At 41.0% G+C, this 20,272-nt stretch overlaps 1 protein-coding gene across 1 annotated transcript in view; it reads left to right on the forward strand.

Moving 5' to 3' along the window:
* The window catches only part of LOC136610023 (dynein axonemal heavy chain 3-like), a 1,175,415-nt gene that overhangs the window by 70,335 nt on the left and 1,084,808 nt on the right, over positions 1-20,272 (forward strand). Inside the window, exon 4 of the mRNA XM_066589293.1 lies at positions 7-124. Within this exon, the coding sequence (XP_066445390.1) occupies positions 7-124 (118 nt within the window). The remainder of the gene's footprint in view (positions 1-6; positions 125-20,272) is intronic.

Here is a 20,272-nt window from a genome sequence, read left to right on the forward strand (position 1 = left end):
TTTTAGAGCATTCAGAGCGGTGCAAGCAAGGAAATCCAATTGGATTGTTATGTCAGAAACCTTCTTATCAGGAGCTTCGAATTGTCAAGAACAAGAATGCATTGCATAAACTGAGCAAGAGAAAGTAAGCATTATCAAGTTGTCATGTCTTTTTAAGATATCCTGTGAATTCAATGAAAGATGATTCCTAAGATACTGCTTTCAAATGTCCTGTACCCGATTCCACAGCTTAGTGCATGAAATAGAATTATATTGTGCATGTCTTAAGCATAAGAGAGATAAACCTTCGTTACAAATGAGATGTAGCACGGATTGGACTCCTTTGAGAAAAAGGTGACACTCAACAGAGATGGTGTGCGGAGATGTGACCCAATGGAAAGTCCTTTGATATCAATGCTTTTTTCCCCTATTGAATTAGCAGGGATTTCCTTCTGAATAAAACATGGGACAGAATGTGCTGTTTATTGTGTGCTATGTCTCTCCACTTTAGCTGTCATATTTGGAGGGCAACAATTCAATAAATTTAACACAAAGCATGTAAAGGTTTGGTGATACAATGCATTAGAATCAGTGGGATGATCAGGTACATGGCAATCTTAGTTTATCTTTTGTTTTGTAAACATTCTATTTTATTATGACACTTCCAAGCCATAGGAGACTAAGGGCTCAGTCACACGGGCGCATCGGCGCCCGTGTGACTGCAGCCAGCAGACGGACGTACCTGAAGACGGCCGTCTCTCTGCAGCGCCGGGAGGAAGAACATGTGACCAGCTCCATTGCCGGTCATGTGTTCTATGATCAGCGCTGAAGAGAGACGGTCATCTTCAGGTATGGCCGTCTTCTAACTGTCACACGGGCGCATCAGCGCCGGTGTACGAGTGCCGATGCGCCCGTGTGACTGAGCCCTTAAGCTACTTAATTTCTACCACCCACTACTTCAGTGGAAACCTTTCTTTTTTTTTTTTAATTTTAAGCACAAAATAAAAAGTATAGACTTCCCTGGTATTTAGGTTTGTGTTGCATGCAAATACATTACTTTAACCTCTTAGTGCCCCAGAACATATGTGTTAATGTGGGTGCACAAGTTTTGCATGGAACAGGATTGGGACTGGAGTCCGCTCCATACACGGCTAGTCTAAGCTGTCCTTGACAGCTGACAGCCGATTGCAAACAGCTGAGATCTGCATTCAATTCTGACAGCAGCATTTAAATACTCCGATAGATGTTTGGGGGTCCTGAACAGCCATGGGGCATTTGGGTGAGGAATAGGACTTACGAGGGGGTGGATGTTGATAGGAACCAGAATGTAGTAGTCTCACCTTATGTATGTAGTTTTAAATGCTGCTCTTTAGTCCCACATAGGGATATTGACAGCTTTTTAAATCTGTATTCTCATTGTTCAATACAAGATCAGTCAATAACTCTATCAACACTGAAATAAAAGCTATCGATTTAGTTCTCCTAAAACATATCATATATTAACTGAAAAAGTTGTTCACTTATACAGCATATTAGAAACTAAAACACAAAATAAAGGAATACGCCACCAACTTAAGAATTAATCTATCTCTATTATTACCAAAATAGTAAAAACTATTTTTTAATAAACACATTCAAATAGATTACAAACCGACACATATGAAGAACACAAGGACAGTGTTTCTAAACTCCAGTCCTTAAAGGGGTTGTCCCGCGCCGAAACGTTTTTTGTTTTTTTTCAATAGCCCCCCCGTTCGGCGCGAGACACACCCGATGCAGGGGTTAAAAAAGAAAACTGGATAGTGCTTACCTGAATCCCTGCGCTCCGGTGACTTCTTACTTACCTGGTGAAGATGGCCGCCGGGATCTTCACCCTCGGTGGACCGCAGGTCTTCTGTGCGGTCCATTGCCGATTCCAGCCTCCTGATTGGCTGGAATCGGCACGTGACGGGGCGGAGCTACGAGGAGCCGCTCTCCGGCACGAGCGGCCCCATTCAGAAAAGAAGAAGACCGGACTGCGCAAGCGCGTCTAATCCGGCGATTAGACGCTGAAAATTAGACAGCACCATGGAGACGGGGACGCTAGCAACGGAACAGGTAAGTGAATAACTTCTGTATGGCTCATAATTAATGCACAATGTACATTACAAAGTGCATTAATATGGCCATACAGAAGTGTATACCCCCACTTGCTTTCGCGGGACAACCCCTTTAAGATACTCCAACAGGTCATGTTTTCAGGATATCCTCAGTATTGCACAGGTGATGTAATTATTGTCGGTGCCTCAGACATTGCCACAGGGGTTCTTACTATAGGATATCCTGAAAACATGACCTGTTGGGGGTGCCTGAGGACCGGAGTTGAGAAACACTGCCCTAGTGCACTGGGGTGGATAAATAGCTCTTAGTATATCATTACATATAGATTAATAGCTATGATAGATATGCTTGTCGCATGCAGAAAGAAGACCTCACACTACTAAAGCCTAGTAATCTAAAATATACTATAGTAAAATGCAAATGCAGTATTAATTAATACATCCAGGTGATGCAAAATATGCCTACCCACAAGCAGATCCATACTAGCCCCACATAATATACGGTTTCCTTATATAAAATGACCCCACAGTACACATAGAAAATAACTGCATTATAGTATACCACCGCCCATACAGATATAAAATACAATGGCAAACGCAGGTAAAATAAGCAATCTCAAATAATCACAAAGTATCTATGGGATCAATGAGGCGATATTGCATAATACTATCATACCCATATGATGGAATAAAATCCGACACCAAACTCCCTGATTGCTCAGGGGAATGTGCACCTGATTATTTTGTCTTCCCTTACATAGTAATCTGCAATGAGACACACCTGTTGTATATTAGTTATTGCATGCACCCTGGAAAAATGGAGCACATGACCCCCACCCTGGCAATCACGTGACACGTGCGTCAGAGATCCATGAGGTCACCGGATCCCAGATTTGCACAGTGCCACTAACTGATGCCGCTCTCTGAGTAACCAGTTCTCATTCCAGCGTGCATGCACATAACGCTGCAACCGCAATGATGATAAATAACTTGTAAAAAACTATCTAATAGTGATCAAAGTAATGATCCATTCCATAATATATCACAATCAAGTATTAATGAGCATCTGATAAATTCCAGAAATATTACATTTCGTGATGTGAACTACATAAAATCCTCCTCTGCTCTGTAGATAGTCTCAAATTCTCATGTGTCCAAACCAATTGCAGAAGATAAATATAACCATTTTCCATGTCGAATTCTGGAATATCCATCATTATTAAGGATAACAGGACAGTCAAAAAATGTGAGTACCTACACGTAAAAAGAAAACCACATACAAAAATAAATAAAATAAGAAAAGTAAAAAAATATATATTAAAATTAACTGGAGACCAGCAAGTTACAAAAATGGGATAAAACTTAGTTGTTTATTTAAACCAAGAGGGGTCGGGTCATAGAGCCCAAAGTAACAATCCATTTACACTCCAATTTAGGTAACATCTGTTTTGCATTTCCCCCTCTGACACAACAACATACTCGGTCAATGCACCTGACCATAAGACCCTTTGGTTTCTGCATGTGGTAACATGTTAACCCTTTCGAATCCAATTTGTATCCTGGCTTTCCTAGGGGGCTTACTCTTTTTCTGCCATTATACAATGATGCTATCTGCTGGCTAAAGCCAGTACTGCATTAGGTGACCTATTGGATAGGCTCCGATAGCAGAGAGGCTGGCAATATACAGTAAGAGAACCCTGACGGACGTCTTCCAACATCAGAGCTATGCAGCCTTAAATCATAATGTCTTCAGACGTCACAGTGGATTGGAAAGGGTTAAAAGCTAGTGAATTTGCTACTGTGAGTCTGGAATCCGGTAATATCATGGATCTGCAATGTGTGTCACGTGATTGCTCGGACAGGGTTATGTGCTGCATTTTTCCTGAGTGCATGTGCTATCTAATATGCAATAAGTGGATCTCATTGCAGATTACTATATAAGGGCGGACATTCCCTTGAGGTAGCATTACAAAATGCGTGCCAGGGAGTCTGGGCTGGGTTTTAATCCAACATATATGTATTATGCCATATTGCCTGATTGATTGCATAGATACTTTGTGCTTGATTATGTGAGGTTAGTTATGCCACCTGCGTTTGCCATTGTTTCTTATATCTTTGCTACATGCACGAACATCACACACACAGCACTGTTGCATACATTGTTCATCCCATACAACAGAGATCAGAAGCAGCACAGCACTGGAGATGAAGGACTTGTGATGACATCACCGTCATGCTCCGCCCCTGATCACATGGTGGTAATGCTAATCCTGAGTGAATGACTTATATTCTCTGCCCCTGATCACATGACAGTGAAGTCATCAAAGGTCCTACATCCTTGTGCAGAATATGGGCGGACTACAAAACCACTTCAGCCCTAGTTGCTATGAAATACTAACAATCACCTAGCTAGACAGCAGTCGTGTGCGTACAGGACCTGTGATGATATCACTGTCATGTGATCAGGGGTCAAACATGTAAGTCACTCACAAACCCACTTACTCACACATGGACGGACAGGTCATCGTTAGTAGTTTGATAAATGTGCTGTACTATAATGCAGTTATTTTAGTTATTTTGTATGTGTAATGTGGGGACAAAATTATGAAAGTAGACAATGTATGTGTATTATGTGGGGCTAATACCCTGTTTCTCCGAAAATAAGACGCGTCTTATATTAATTTTTGCTCCCAAATATGCGCTATGTCTTATTTTCAGGGGGTGTCTTATTTCGCCACGGCAAATCCGTCTGTGGCCACTAATCCCTCAATTGGCCAGCTTTGTGGACGAAATTTCTCAGAAATCTCGTCCACATGGGACAGCAAATCTGTCATGACAAAGCTGGGAGAAGCCGGTGTTGTGGTGCGGATTTACTGGCCACAGAAACGGAAAAGCGTGCAGCCAGGTCGCTTCAAAACAAGCGGCTGAGTGCCGTGGGTTTTGAAGCAGCGCTTTCCCGGCGGAAATCTCGCTGTTTATCGCTGTGGCCAAACTGCGAAATTTCCGCTGGAAATACGCTCTGTGAGAACCCAGCCTTAAGAATCACACACAGGTTGCCTGACACACAGAGCCATAAAAAAAAAAGGGCTGTAAAGTAACGTACCTGTCTGCAGACAGAAGTTTCTGTACCACTTGTAAGCAGGGATGGTATTGCAGCTTCCGGCTACCAGGGGGAGCTCTGCAGATCTACCTATACATCTGGAGGTAGGAGACAACGGGGATGGCAGCAGGGGACAGGCATCTTGACTTGCCTGCACACTTTACTATGCCTTACTATCGGGGGGTGCCTTATATTTGGGACTTCTGCTAATTTTGGGGGGTGTCTTATTTTCGGGGGTGTCTTATTTTCGGGGAAACACGGTATGGATCTGTTTCTGGATATGCATATTTTGGTATCACCTGGAGCATACTTTGTATGTGTCAATTTCTATTCTATTTGGAAGTATTTATTAAAAAATAGTTTTTACTTTTTTGGTAATACTAAAGATATCTTAATTCTTAAATGGATGACCTATGACTCGATTATGTGTTTGGTTTCTAGTTACAGATTATCGAGCATACTCGCTAAGGACAATTACTCGAGCGAGCATTGTCCTTAGCGAGTACCTGCCCGCTCGGAAGAAAAGATTTGGATGCCGGCGGGGGGTGGAAAGCAGCGAGGGAGAGCAGGGGGGAACGGAGGGTTGATCTCTCTCTCCCTCTCTCCCCCCCACAACTCACCGCTCACCTGCGCCGGCACCCGAATCTTTTCTTCCGAGCGGGCAGATACTCGCTAGGGACAATACTCACTCGAGTAATTGTCCTTAGCGAGTATGCTCGCTCATTTCTATTTCTAGTCATATGGGCGTTGCTATGCAAATAAGAGAAGGAGGTGGTTAATGGATACACCTAACCATGTTACATAATTTAATGTCTTTGAGTCTGTTGGTAATAATTATACAGCATATTAGTATAGAATCTAAATGCATCATTCCCAGAATGATATAGAAACTTTTTACTCTACATGGTTTTTCTCTGAAAATGAGACTAACTATTAATTTCTTAAACAATGTTGTTTTTCGATTTCAGTAATTTCCTTTACTTTAATATGAAATCTAAAAGTAATTATGGGCAGCAGTTGCATAACTGGTTGGGAGGAAAGAGGCCATAAATGCCCTTTCTAACTTCTGGTTCATATTTTAATCCAGGGACATAGCTAGCGGGTGGCCGGCAAGGTATTCACTCTGGGTGTCTTGTGCACAAGCTTCTCAGTTTTCGCCAGGGTATTTAGATATATGGCTAGAGCAGTGAATAGAATCTTTGCCCCAGGGGAAGGAAAGTCTGTGGGGGGAAGTCACATAAACTTTTATGCCAGTTGTGCTACATTTGTGTCTTTTTACACCCTGCTTGCCACTTTATTAGAAGTGAGCAAGGCTTAACAAAAAAGGGGTATGGCCTCAGACTAGTTAGATTTACTATAATTTACACAGGAATCTGGCATAATTTATAGCTGAAACTTTAACTAGTTCATAGCTGGTGTAGCTTTCATTCTAGTGCACGCAATGGCCAACCATACGTCAAGAGAAGCGTGTGCCTCTTAATAAACATGATGTGCTTTACTCCAGATCTGTCTTGGTTTAGATCTGCGTATCAATGCCCGTTTAAGTAAATTCCTCCCTATGCATGGCATATTAGAATTTTATATAATATTGATGTGGTTCGATCTCTGTAACTTCCACATGTCAGATTTTCAAAATTTGGCTCCGTCACTAAGGCGCAAACAGGCTTCGTCACTAAGGGGTTAAAGGCTATGGACCCCTTTGCTTGCTTTTTTCTCTCTAAATTCATGTCTTTTTAGTACATAAAAATTATATTTGCAATTGAATGTTACTAAGACTCTTTCAATAATTTACTATCTAGGCTTTCCCTGTGTCCTATTATAACGATAGCTGGATCATTCTTGTACTGAGATCTGTATATGCACTAGACAGGTTGGAGTGGAGGGGGGCTGTCATTTACAGCTACAGAAAGGGAAGGTGGGTTTAAGGAAACTTGTCGGACACTTTCTAACTCATGCTTTTATGACCCTAGCTAACCTCAAAGTGTGGGTGGTCACTGCTGCTGTGTGTGTGATTATAAGTGATGCCAGCCAGCTCCATAGGCTCCCGTCAGTGATGAGTATCCTTTTAGATGAGTCGATTTGAATGAGCGAACAAGATAGTGACGTCACTGCTTCCTCATTCGCTTTCATTCAGCCTTTTTAGACAGGCCAATACATTGTTGGCTTGTTCTAAGTTAATCTTTCAGGCTCATTCAGTCTTTCCCATTCACTGTATAAGCAAATGAGAGGGACTGAACGAGCACCGTTTAAACCGAATGATAAATGAGGGAGCCAACAATGGTTTTTAGGCCTGCATAAAATGAATGGTGATTGAAAAGTGAATGATTATTGCTCATCGCTCAGTCATTGGTTCATGTTTAGACCAAATGATTCACTTTTGTTCGTTTGAATGATTTTTTTGAACGATAATCATTCTTTCTAAAAGCACCTTAAGCTGAGCTGGGGAAGAAATCTGACTGTTCGGACAGCAGTGTGAGCAGTAACAGTGAATGACTTATCAATGACAGGAGCCTACAGAGTTGGCTGACATCACTTATAATTACACACAGCAGCGGTGACTTCGGCACTTTAAGGTTAGTTAGGGTCATAAAAGCATCTGACAGTCTCCTTCTTCAACTCTCCAATTGGGTAGCTATAAATGACATCCCCCAACTTGTTGTTTAGTAAATATTCAGCTTTCTACCCCCTTCCTGTCATTAGTTCCATAGTCCATCAAACTAACTGACTGTACAAAAATCTCTGTGCTCCAGCTACTTCTGTAATGGGACACAGGTCAAGCCTAGAAACTTAGTGATTAGAGATGAGCGAGCATCGCTCTTTACGAGTACTTGCATTCTCGTCTGAGTAGGCTCGGGGGGGCGGCGGGGGGTGGAAAGAGAGAGAGATCTCTCTCCCCCCCACTACCACCGCTGCCCCCCTGAGCCTGCTCAGCGAGAATGCAGTTACTCGAGAAAAGTGATGCTCACTTGAGTAACTGCCTTATCCGAGTGTGCTCGCTCATCTCTATTAATGATTTAAATTTTTTACTAACATTCAAACATAAATATTATTTTTCTATAGAAACACAGATTTAAAGAAAAAAAACCCACAGAGGTATTCATAGCCTTTAAATTCTGGGACAGAAGAGCCTGGCACAATATGATAGCATAACCGTTAAACCGTTTTCCCTTTCAACTGTAGAGTTAAACTGAGGTAATAGAGCCAAACCCGCCACTATAGGCCCCATGGTAGTTATGCTGTTTCGGTATATCAGGTATATGTTAAAATATGAAAGTTTTTCAGGGCAAGGGATATAAATATTAAAATGTGACGATTGAATATAATTTCCGGCAGTATATACTGTCATATGCTTATATTATAAAAGAAAAAAATTGGTGATGTGACCTTTAAATGCATTGACTCAGTGGTCAAGTGTTCCTAGAGATGATTTCAGACTAGAGTGCAGATTATTACACAGCAATTAGAGAAGGCTAATTTATAAAACATTTAAGTCAGTTATGTTAATTTAGTAGTAAGAGGTCCATATTAAATACCTTAGTACGGAGAGAAGGCACAGAGGTAAGAATAAATTACTGGAACTTCTTAGGCTTCAAATATATTAATAAAAGGTAAAAAAAATGACTCCATCACCTTGTAATGGGCTTAAAAATGATATTAGTTGTAGTACTCCAATTTACAATGTCTACATAAAATCTTCACATCCATGTAAATGTACTGGTAAATTGTTTTTGATCTTTTTATGTGCTTGGTGTGTCTCTCTATTTTCTTTATATGTCTTGCTTTAGTTTTTACTGTTATTCTTAGAGACTTCATCCCACATTAACGTGGATTTTATTCAGTGCGCCAGATAATAGGACAAAGCTCATCAATAATAGATGCAGTTAATGACTAGGGCAATATTTGCAGACACAAATAATTGCAAGCTGAGGAGTACTAAAGCGGATTGCAGTACATAGATGTTAAAATTTCAAAGTCGTCTGAGGAGAAATCATAAATTAAACTCATAAATCTTCCCAGTCTTTAGCAGAGTGAAGCATTAGTTCACTATGTGCTACACTAAATAGAAAGTTGGAAAAGTTTATTGATGCTCATTGTCGCAAAACTTCCTTGGGTTTGATGCTCTGCAGTCTGCTGTACGGTGAAGACTTCTTAGCAACAATGTGTACAAAATCACACTCATCGTCTTGTTTTGATTAAAAGTAGAAAATGACAAGAGCGTAAAGTGGAAATGTGGATGAGAAGGAATATTGCACTGTCAGTCAATGTGTTTTCAGGGTGTCTTCTGAGTATAGACTCAACAATTGGCTTCTGCTGAAATAAACACGTTTAATATGGCCAATATTTCTATGTCAGAATGTTGTGTGAAAGCACAATTTCTTATTGACAAGAATTGTTTAAAACCACTTTAACATAGTCATGGAGAATAGAGAAACAATGTATATTCTATTCATGCCTTTCTGAATCCTAAGTTAACTGTAGAAGATCCAATGGTAAAATAACTTTTCTTTAAAACAAAATGTGTAGCCAGATAGATAGATAAATGGCACATTTTTACTAGATATTAGAGATGAGCGAGCGTACTCGGAAAAGCACTACTCGCTCGAGTAATTTGCTTTATCTGAGTATCGCTGTGCTCATCCCTGAAGATTCGGGTGCCAGCACGGAGCGGGGAGCTGCAGGGGAGAGCGGGGAGGAACGGAGGGGAGATCTTTCTCTCCCTCTCTCCCGCCTGCTCTCCCCTGCTCCCCGCTGCGACTCACCTGTCAGCCGCAGCGGCATCCGAATCTTCAGGGACGAGCACAGCGATACTCGGATAAAGCAAATTACTCGAGCGAGTAGTGCTTTTCCGAGTACGCTCGCTCATCTCTACTAGATATTATGGTGAAATTAAAGGTTTTTTTGGGGTAATTGGTGGCAGTTGGAAGCATTGGTAGCAGTGGTGGAATGCCAAGTACAGAAAAAATGAGCACAATTCTCACCCCCTGCTACTGTGATGCCCTCCCACCACACTCTCTCAGTCCTCCAGTGTTCTCTATACAAGTGCTGCAGTGGTCACATAGTTTGTTTACCCAATGACCGATGTAGCCAGTAGAAGGCCTGGCAGGGATGTCACTGATGACCTCCCGTAAACCTGCCAGGGGCTTCTAATGTAGAACATGCGACAGGTTTTACGGGACATGACATGACCAATCGGATGCTAGAATGCTGAAATGGGGGACCCAAGAATCTACAGAATAATTAACTCAGGAAAACCCTTTAATCAAGAGCTCAGATGTGCCTGTTAGTCATTTTTAAAAAATATTCTCTGGGTCTTCAACAAAAATAATTGGCAGGATTTAGAAATATAGTTTGGATCTTAGTTGCTGCTTGATGAAATTTTGAACCAAATCAGTTCGAGACCACAAGGGATTGTATGTTATAATTATGCCCGTTTCTGAATCTAGAACTGAACTTTAAAACACTAATGTATTACCTCCCATATATTATAACGCAAGGATATGCAGTTTACTTGCTTTAGGTTACATACAAAGAAAAACGTTATTTAACCTGCAAAATGCACACCATGAAAAAAAAATGGCCAAAATAACTAATTTTGCCTATCTCGCCTTACAAAAAACAGAATAGAAAGTGATCAAAACGTCACATGAATCACCAAATTGTACTATTGAAAAGTACAACAACTCATGTAAATAAAAAAACTCACATAACACCGTTGACAGGAAAGAAAAATGTTGGGGGTCCTTGAATGCAGTAATAAAGAAAAAATATATTCAAAAGGAAAAAGTGTGAAAAAGTTGCAAAAAACCCCAAACTATATAAATTTGGAATTTGTGTAATCATACTGGCCTTTAGATTAAATTTCACCTATCATTTATACTGCACGGTGAACTCTGTTGGAAGTGAAAATAAAAAACAAGCCGAATTGCAGATTTTATTATTCTTGCCTCTAGAAAAAAATGTTATGAAAAGCAATCAAAATGTTGTATATTCTTGATAATTGAAGACTAGAGTTCGTACTGCAAAAAATAGCCCTTCAGGAGCTCCATTTATGGAAAAATAAAATGCTATGGCTCTTGGAGTGCAGCAACAAAAAAAAAAAATAAAAAAAAAAAGTGTTTTTTGTGTACAAAAATATTAAAACATAAAAAACTTTATAAACTTGGTATCACGGAATTGTGCTGTCCCAGAGAGTAATGTTATCACATTATTTATTTTGCACACTGAAGGCCGTAAAAATGAAATCCAAAAAACAAATTGCAGAATTTCTTTTTTCCCCTTAACCTCTAAAACAAATTAATACAAGTTGCAATACACGTACCCAAAAATGATGCCATTAGAAAATACAACTTGTCCCACAAAAAACAAGCCCTCATAAGGCTACGTTGATGGAAAAAATGAAACGTTACGGCTACTGGAATGTTACAATAAAAAAAACTGGAAAATTAGTTGGTCATTAAGGTGCAAACCAGCTTTGTCACCAAGGGGTTAAAGGATTAAAATCTGCAGCATAAATCCATATCATGAATAGACATGCTTTAGATTTAGATTCGCAGTGTTTTCAAAAAATTTTGAAATTTTCTGCAGCATGTGAAGGAAATTTTAGAAATCTCTTCTGCATGGCTTTTACTGAAAATTATGCAGAATTTTTCGTTGCTTTCACAAATACCATAAATTCTGCAAATCTTCTTTAGTGGAATTGCCTGTGGGAAATCTGCAGCATTTTACAGTACAAGCAACGGTGATGACATTTCCACATAAATTGACCTGCAGTGTGGATTTAAAATCCACAGCATATCAATTTATGATGCAGATTTTCCGCACAAATTTCACACATTTTGATGCGTGTTGAAATCTGTGGCAAATCTGCACCAAATTCTGCAGTAAATCTGCAAAATCTGCTGTATACAATAGAGGTCCTGAGGGTGTTTTTACAAAATGCATTTTACATGCAAGATGAGGATCCACACATCGTATATGGTTGCTCTAGAAAAGATATGTTTTTACATGTGGCTATTGGCTTTGTGCTTTTTACATGTGGTAATTATGGATATACTAGTAATTATTAAGAAATTATAGTACCAGTGTTTCTGGTGGCGGAATGCACCACACAGCTCTGCTACATGGTTACATCCATTATGATCCCCACACATCACACACACAGCTCTGCTACATTCATCTTGATTCCCACATAAGACAAACACAGCTTGGCTCCTCCCAAAGCAGTGACATCACCACAGGTCCTTCAGCCCACCAGATCTCGGTGGTGGGTCAGTGTCTTCTGTCAGGATCGCTGAGTTGTATCTGAGATAACGGCTTAGTTGTATTCTCATAAGCTTTCCAAGAGCCCTAACTGTGGTGTTCTTCTGTCGGTCAGGCTCTGTGTTTTATATATGTTGTAGGACCTCCAAAGACACCACCAGGGGCAGAATGATGATATTACCAGGGGTGGAGCATGAGAAGCACTCACATACTCACTGACAAGTGGTCGTTAGTAGTTTGATTATATATCTATGCAGTATATCTTGCAAAAGTCGGATGAAAGTCACATGCTTGTGACTTTTTCTCAACTCTATGGCCTCATGTGAATTAGAGCTCTCACCCTACAAAATGTCTATGTATTGTACTTGCTTGATAGGTAGTTCATCTCTTCTATTGTAACGTGCTTGGTGTCTCTGTGTAAAACCATCTGGTTTGCTATTTTTTTAGGTGGGTATTCCCAAATGCTGTGTGCTATAGTGTTGCACTATTGTTTTAGAAACTAAAGGCTGCTGTAATGATTGTGTATAACAAGTAGTTTTAACAGGTGTGTGATGTAAAGTGTACCCATAAGTACACTTAGGCTATTATGTTTTATTTCAATAAAAAGTAAGCTTGCTAATTTACCGACTTGCTAATTTATGTAAAGATAGCATTTGGCACTTCTGCAGCAAATTACCCATGTGCGTGTTTCCTAAGGCAGATTGCATTTGAAAACTGAAAAGCAATTCTCCATTGTGGCTTGTACCATCAGATTTGGCATAGAATAAAATAAATAGGCATATTTTGTTTATCTTTGTATCTCATAAACATGCATAATTTTAAATACCCCCCTTATCCAGCTGAATACCTCAATATTTTTAGTCTCTGGTGGATGTACACACTTGCATAATAAAACCAGTCTTCCTCGAATAATGTTGTCTAAATAGGGAGATATGTAACAATTACTACTTCTGAATAAATGGAAACTCTTATATGAGAAATATTGCACACAATGACTTACAGATCATTAATTTTCTAAAGCTTGTTCCACCAGGAATTTCAAATATTTTTTACTAATTGTAAAATAAAAATGATATGAAATGTTTCTAGCCTGACTGCAGACAGTACTATAGAAATCCTAATCAGATATTATATTGAATCATATTAGAACTATTATGTTGTGAGGTTCATATATGCAGTATATTATGTAAATTTGGTAGAAGAATATGAAGTATGCTTCTAATAAAAATATTTTGGATAGGAGAATAATATTTTCTAAAGCAACAACAAAGCAAGCCGATGGATCAGGTCTACCTATGGTTAAATGTTTTTGTGGGATATCTTCTGATGCAGCAATAGTTATGCTATTTTCCCAGTACAATTTTGTCTCCACCTGAATCTTCATCCTGGGTTTCTCTCTTCTATGCAGAAATCTGCATAGGAAGGGAAACCAGGATGGAACCATAGTGGTTAATGTGTGAAATAGAGACCCCTTTGGTCTCTGATTCCCATGGTTTCCATCAGGGGCATAACTTGAAGCTTCTGGGCCCCAATGCAAAATCTGTAACAGGGCCCCCAACTATAATGCTTTATACATACTATTAGGCTTACTATATAGAGAAGATAGGCCTTATGGAAGAATCCTGGGCCCAGGATCAACTGCATCCCCTATAGTTACACCCCTCCCTGACAGTCTTTTTAAACTGAATGGAATGGTGATGTCCTCCATGCTTTTCTATGCAACTGAAAAGACTGACAGGGACACAAACCATGTAACAAGGCGACCAAAAAGGTCTCTATTTTACACATTAAACCCTATGGTTCCATCCTAGCTCCCATCCCTCTACAATTTTTTGCATAGAAGACAGAAATCTGGGTTGGAGAGGGTGGGGAGAGCTGCAATTGTATTGTGAAAAGAGCTATACCGTCTCAGGCCACCATGATGTTGGTCCATCAGAATACCAGAGGATCCTTTTGATGGGTCCAGGCTCTGACATAGTAATGGGACCCATTTTGAGATGACTTTGTAGCCAATCATGTGTCACAAATAATATATTAGTGGTTTGAAACACATTTAGGGAAGTCTGTAAATACCTTTTCCACTAATAAACAAAACCTAGGTATAGGTAGGACATAGGTAGAAAACCATCCATGCCTGTAATACATAAAATATAAAAGAGTTTTGCTCACCTCTCCTTCACCTCAAACAGCACTTTATCATCTGCGGCAGTGGTTCCCGGAGCTCAGGCTCGCATTGTCCAGTCCCGATGGCATGACACACAAAAATACATGAAGAAAAAACTCTGCCTTTATTTAAAGGGGTTGTCCCGCGATGGCAAGTGGGGTTATACACTTCTGTATGGCCATATTAATGCACTTTGTAATATACATTGTGCATTAAATATGAGCCATACAGAAGTTATTCACTTACCTTCCCTGCGCTGGCGTCCCCGTCTCCATGGTGCCGTCTAATTTCAGCGTCTAATCGCCCGATTAGACGCACTTGCGCAGAAGGGTCTTCTCCCTTCTGGTCGGTCCGGGCACGAGCGGCGTTCTGGCTCCGCCCCCTTCTACGCGTCATCGCGTAGCTCTGCCCCGTCACGTGTGCCGATTCCAGCCAATCAGGAGGCTGGAATCGGCAATGGACCGCACAGAGCCCACGGTGCACCATGGGAGAAGACCCGCGGTGCATCGTGGGTGAAGATCCCGGCGGCCATCTTGGTGGCCATCTGAGGAAAAGAAGGAAGAAGTTGCAGAGAGGGGATTCGGGTAAGTAAAAATTTTTTTTTTATTTCACCACATCCCTTGGGTTTGTCCTGCACTGAACGGGGGGCTATGCAAAAAAAAACAAAAAACGTTTCGGCGTGGGACAACCCCTTTAACAAACAGTGTCCAAATGCATCAGATACACTTAGGAACATCCATGCCTGTAGTTCTCTTCACAGTGTTGTCCAAGGCCTCCAAATCTCTGTTTTAACATGGCTTTCATAATATACTAATTAAGTGCAAACCGTCCAATTAGCAGTTCACATGATGGAAGTGGTCCGGCTCTCTTTCCTTTCATTAAACTGAAATGTCAACCCTTCACTAGGACTTGACGTCTTAGACACTGGAGATGCCATGTGTTTTAGTCACTGTGCTTGCTCCTAATCCAAAAGCATGGCACAGTCAGTGAAAGGGACTGGACTTTGGCTCAGTGAGGGAAAGAGGTGCAAAACTAGTCTCAACATGTGAACCGCCCATCAGATGCTTTGGTTTTCATTATCAGAAGCCAGAGGAGCATTTTTTTTTTTTTTGCACGCACCTATGTCCGCAAAAAAAAGTGTGTCTGATACAACCATTAATTTCCTATGCGGTGTTCACATGTCCGTTTTTTACAGGCGCAAAATCTTTGCACCTGCAAAAGATAGGACATGCGTGTACCGGCAAGGTCTGTGCTGCACATATTGAATCTCTGAGGAAGGGGGCCCCTCGTCACTGAACACTGTGACAGCACTGTCACAGTCTTCAGTGATGATTGGACTCCCCGCGGGGACGAAAGAATCCCCTGTCACAGCTGTGGCAGAGGATCGTGATGTTCTTCCATTGCTTTCAATGAATGGCTGAGGGCTGCCTCTGATTGGCTAAGTACTGTGACCTATCATAGGCATCGCTCAGCTGCCATTCAATGAATGGCTGAGTGCTGCCTGTGATTGGCTGAGCGTTCAGCCAATCAGACCAGCACTTTCAAGAAGCGGGATTTTTAAATCCCCGGCTAGAAAAAAGTGCTTTAGATCAGTGCCGGCATGCAAGAGAGAAGATGCGCCGGAGTCTGGACAGCGCTGCTAGGTGAGTAATGTTTTTTTTTCTACATCTAGGGATGATTTTCAGGGAAGGGCGTATGTTTCAAGCCCTTCCCCCAAAATCACTGCGAGGGTTGCCTGCATTCCTTTGCTTTCAATGGGGCCAGTGGCAGCAGCGCTTCCCCCATTGAAAGCAATGGACATGGAACTATGGTCACATGCATTTTGATAATGTGTGGAACGCTTTTTTTTGTGCACATAGGTGCGCAAAAAGAACGTTCGTCTGACTGAGCCCTCAAAGCAGAGATTTGGTGAGCCTTGGCAGCACTGTGAATTGAACTACAGGTATGGATAGAGTTCTCTTCAGATCTATTTTGAAGATTTATTTATAAGGTAAGTAGTTACTGATGGATTTCCTTTAAATTGAACATAAAAGGGGGTCAGAAAAAGTTAGCGTTTTCAGTGTAGGAAAGTTATCATATTTAACAGAGTCTAGTTGAATAAGCTGTATAGAGCCTTAACTGCTGCTAGGAAGATACCATGTTTTCAGTGTTTGCTCCAGTGAAGTTCACTAATGTTGCTAATTATAAGGATAATGATTATTGTTGCTAGAATGTCTATCCGGCCAGTTATTGTATGTAAGCACTGTAGCTAGTTAGTTAAAGTATAGATAATTAAGACAGAGCTGTGTAGGGTAATGTAACCTAAATGCATATTATTCATGGATAACTGTATACTTTGGTATTTGTAACAAATGCTGTCATGGCCTGTGCAGTCATGTGTTTGAGGCTCCAAACCCAGACACGGTGACAGTTGGGGAATGTTTTCATGGTGACTGAAGTGTGGTGTGTAAGAAAGCAGTATGGTGTTAATGGGGATTCTGAGATCAAGGCAGTTTCCAATTAGTGGTGGCTAGCAGGAAACAATAATTGCAGAACAGATATAGTTGGAGATTTAGCAAGAGTTGTTACCAGGAATAAGGGTACAGATGCAACAAAGTTTAACCTGACTATGATAGCTTTCTGCGTCAAATTATCTTATCTCAAACCATTGAAAAGCTATTGATTTCCTAACACAACATATGCCATTGTAGAGCTATTGAAATGCTAAACAAACAGCTGCACAGAAAGTTATTGTAACATGTTAAAATTCAAGTTAAACTTTGCTACATCTGTAGTGAGAGACTAGAGAATGGGAGTTAGTAAATGAAAACCAGTGCCAGACAATAGAAGCAGGTGGTGTTCCAGAACTTGGACCACCAATGGAGTTGACCCCACAACAGTTAACTTATTGACCATGATAAAATTGATAAAGAAAGAAAGACCTGGAGCTGCAGTGAATACATTTGAGGCTGTGAAAGTCATTTCCTAGTCCAATTAATGGACCACAAATTCCTTTATAGTTCATGATGTGTACAGCAACCAGTTAATAACTAGTTATGCAGCATTGCCTTTTAGGTATGTTAATGTATTTGAAAAAAATCTGGCTTGGCTATTCATAAGGCAGTTTTTATTGAATTGAAATTCATGCCGAACTTACTCGCTCAAAAAAATTGTGACTAACTGTGCAAAAAATAGCATGAATAGACAATTTCCCCATAATCAAACCACAAGCTTAATTAGCAGTAAAATTGCCCATTCACACGATCGAGAGCTGCAAATCATGGAAAACAAGCGCTGCAGCTCTGAGAGGGGAAAGAGAGATGAAGGAAAGCCATGGGGGAACCCCCTTCTCAGTAGGGCTTCCCTTCATCTCAGCCAAGCTGGATCAATATCCTTGCTGCGGTGATGTCGGGGTTCACCTGCAGGGGAGAATAAGGAAATCCCCAATAGCGTAGGATTTCCTTATTCTCCCCTGCAGACGAACCCCGACATCGCGCTGCTGGGCATTTCCTTATTCTTCCCCGCAGGCGAAGCTTGGCTCTTTGAGATTCCCCCATAGCAAGGAGAGAACAGGGGCGGAGCTATAGGGGTTATCCCATGGTTTCCCCTATAGCAAGGGAAAAGGGTGGGGCTAGAGGGGTAGGGCTAGAGGGTGGTTCCATTTAGCCCTGGCCCCTCTGTCCCCATACCCAGGGAAGCCCTCTAGCCCCACCCCCTTTCTCTACACTACAGGGATTTTCTTATTCTCCCCTGCAGGCGAACCTTGGCTCTTTGGGATTCCCCCATAGCAAGGAGAGAACAGGGGCGGGGCTATAGGGGTTATCCCATGGTTTCGCCTATAGCAAGGGAAAAGGGTGGGGGTAGGGCTAGAGGGTGATTCCATCTAGCCCTGCCCCCTCTGTCCCCACACTCAGGGAAGCCCTCTAGCTCCACCCCCTTTCTCTCCCTGCTACAGGGATTTCATTTTTCTCCCCTGCAGTCGAACCCTAGCTGAGATGAATGGAAGCCCTGCAGAGACGGAGGTACCCTGGGGCTTTCCTTCATTTCTCTCTCTCACTGGAGAGAGGTTTCCCTGCAGAGGAATTCCTTCTCTCCCCCTAAGGGAATTCCTCATTCGGGGGCAGCTGAGCAGCACATTTTAAATGTCTCACTGTAAACTGTTAGTTCCCTCATCCCCAGGGAGACTAAGAGGAGCTAATAGTGGGACATTTTGTACTTCTGTGTTTAGCGGCACAGCAGCACTTCCTCCCCCCTTATCTGCTTCATCTACCATTTGGATTGCTTAGAAGTTTAAACTAAACAATTGGAATGTTTATCTGATCTCCTTCCCCCCCTCCTCCTTGTTATCCAGCTTCCTTGGGACTCTATGGAAACTGCTGCGCATCATGTACCAAAGATAGTTCTTTTCAGGCAGCAGGGAATTTCAGTTGCAGGATTTCAGTCACGCATGTCCGATTATTTAGGTGCAATGTTTGTTGCTTAAAATTCTCCCTTCTCAATGTTTTCAAAAGAGTCCATAGGTTATATTATCCACAATTTTTTGCACGGGCAATATGGCGTGTGTTTTACGCTCATACGAATGAGGCCTAAGATGTCCCAGATTACCCCCAAATTATCATGCTATTGTGGTCTTCAATAAATAACAGCTAGAAAATTATTTTCCCTTTCAAATAGTGGTTGCATATATTATTTCCTTTTAGCAATAAACTAGTGCACAGGTTAGTCTTTAGAATTATAAATTGTTGGATAGTACTGCTACTTATGCAACTAGACTTAATTAAAAATGGTTATCCAGGCAAAACATGGACAGCTGCTCACCACCCTAGTGGTACAACATAAAAGAAGGCATACTTAACTCATCCAATCCTCCACTTTTTCCATTTTGTAGGTGCCATTCCCTTTATGCACCCTGCTGCAGTGATTACATCACCAACAGCAATGATTAGCCAGTGAGCAGGCTGGTATATGACTGCAGCAGTCACATGTCCCCGTTGTTGGTGATATCATTCCTGCAGCAGTAAATAGATAGCAGCAGGGAACTGGACATAGCTGAAACTATAATAGGGGATCAAGCGAGTGAATATGCCCTTTATATATTGTCACCAGGCTGATAGCTTTCCAATATTTTTGAATGAATAAACTTTAGCTATCACTGATAAGAGGAGAATTTTTTATCATCGAAAGGTAATCTCAATAAGTTATATATTGCAATACAATTCCTAATAAAGTAGGAAAGGGAACTTATACCAACAATAATGTATCGGCCCCCTAGCTAAAAATCACTTAAAATAAAATATAGCAGGAAAAGGTGAAAAGTTGTAACACTATAAAACATAACTTCTAATAACGCTCAACTAAAATACATGGCACCAGAACAAAATACCATAAATGCTTACATGAATTGACAATGACCACAGAGTGTTTGCTATGCCAGAAAATGGAATGGTCTTTCCAGTTCCTGTCTTATGACAATGCTGTAATCAGTTCTCATCTGTAGTTGACAATGACACCAATAATTTCACATCTGCGGAGCACAAGAGAAAGTTAAGAGTCACAGTTGAAACCTGTTCCTAATACACCATACAAACTTTAATGAATGAGGAAATAAGTGGGTTGATTGGCTTGAAAAGGGGGCTCCACAATATTCCTATCCTGGAGACCCTATTACAGTCCTACACAAAGGTCCATATT

This window comes from Eleutherodactylus coqui, chromosome 2 (assembly GCF_035609145.1).
Source record: "Eleutherodactylus coqui strain aEleCoq1 chromosome 2, aEleCoq1.hap1, whole genome shotgun sequence".
NCBI classification, from domain to species: domain Eukaryota; kingdom Metazoa; phylum Chordata; class Amphibia; order Anura; family Eleutherodactylidae; genus Eleutherodactylus; species Eleutherodactylus coqui.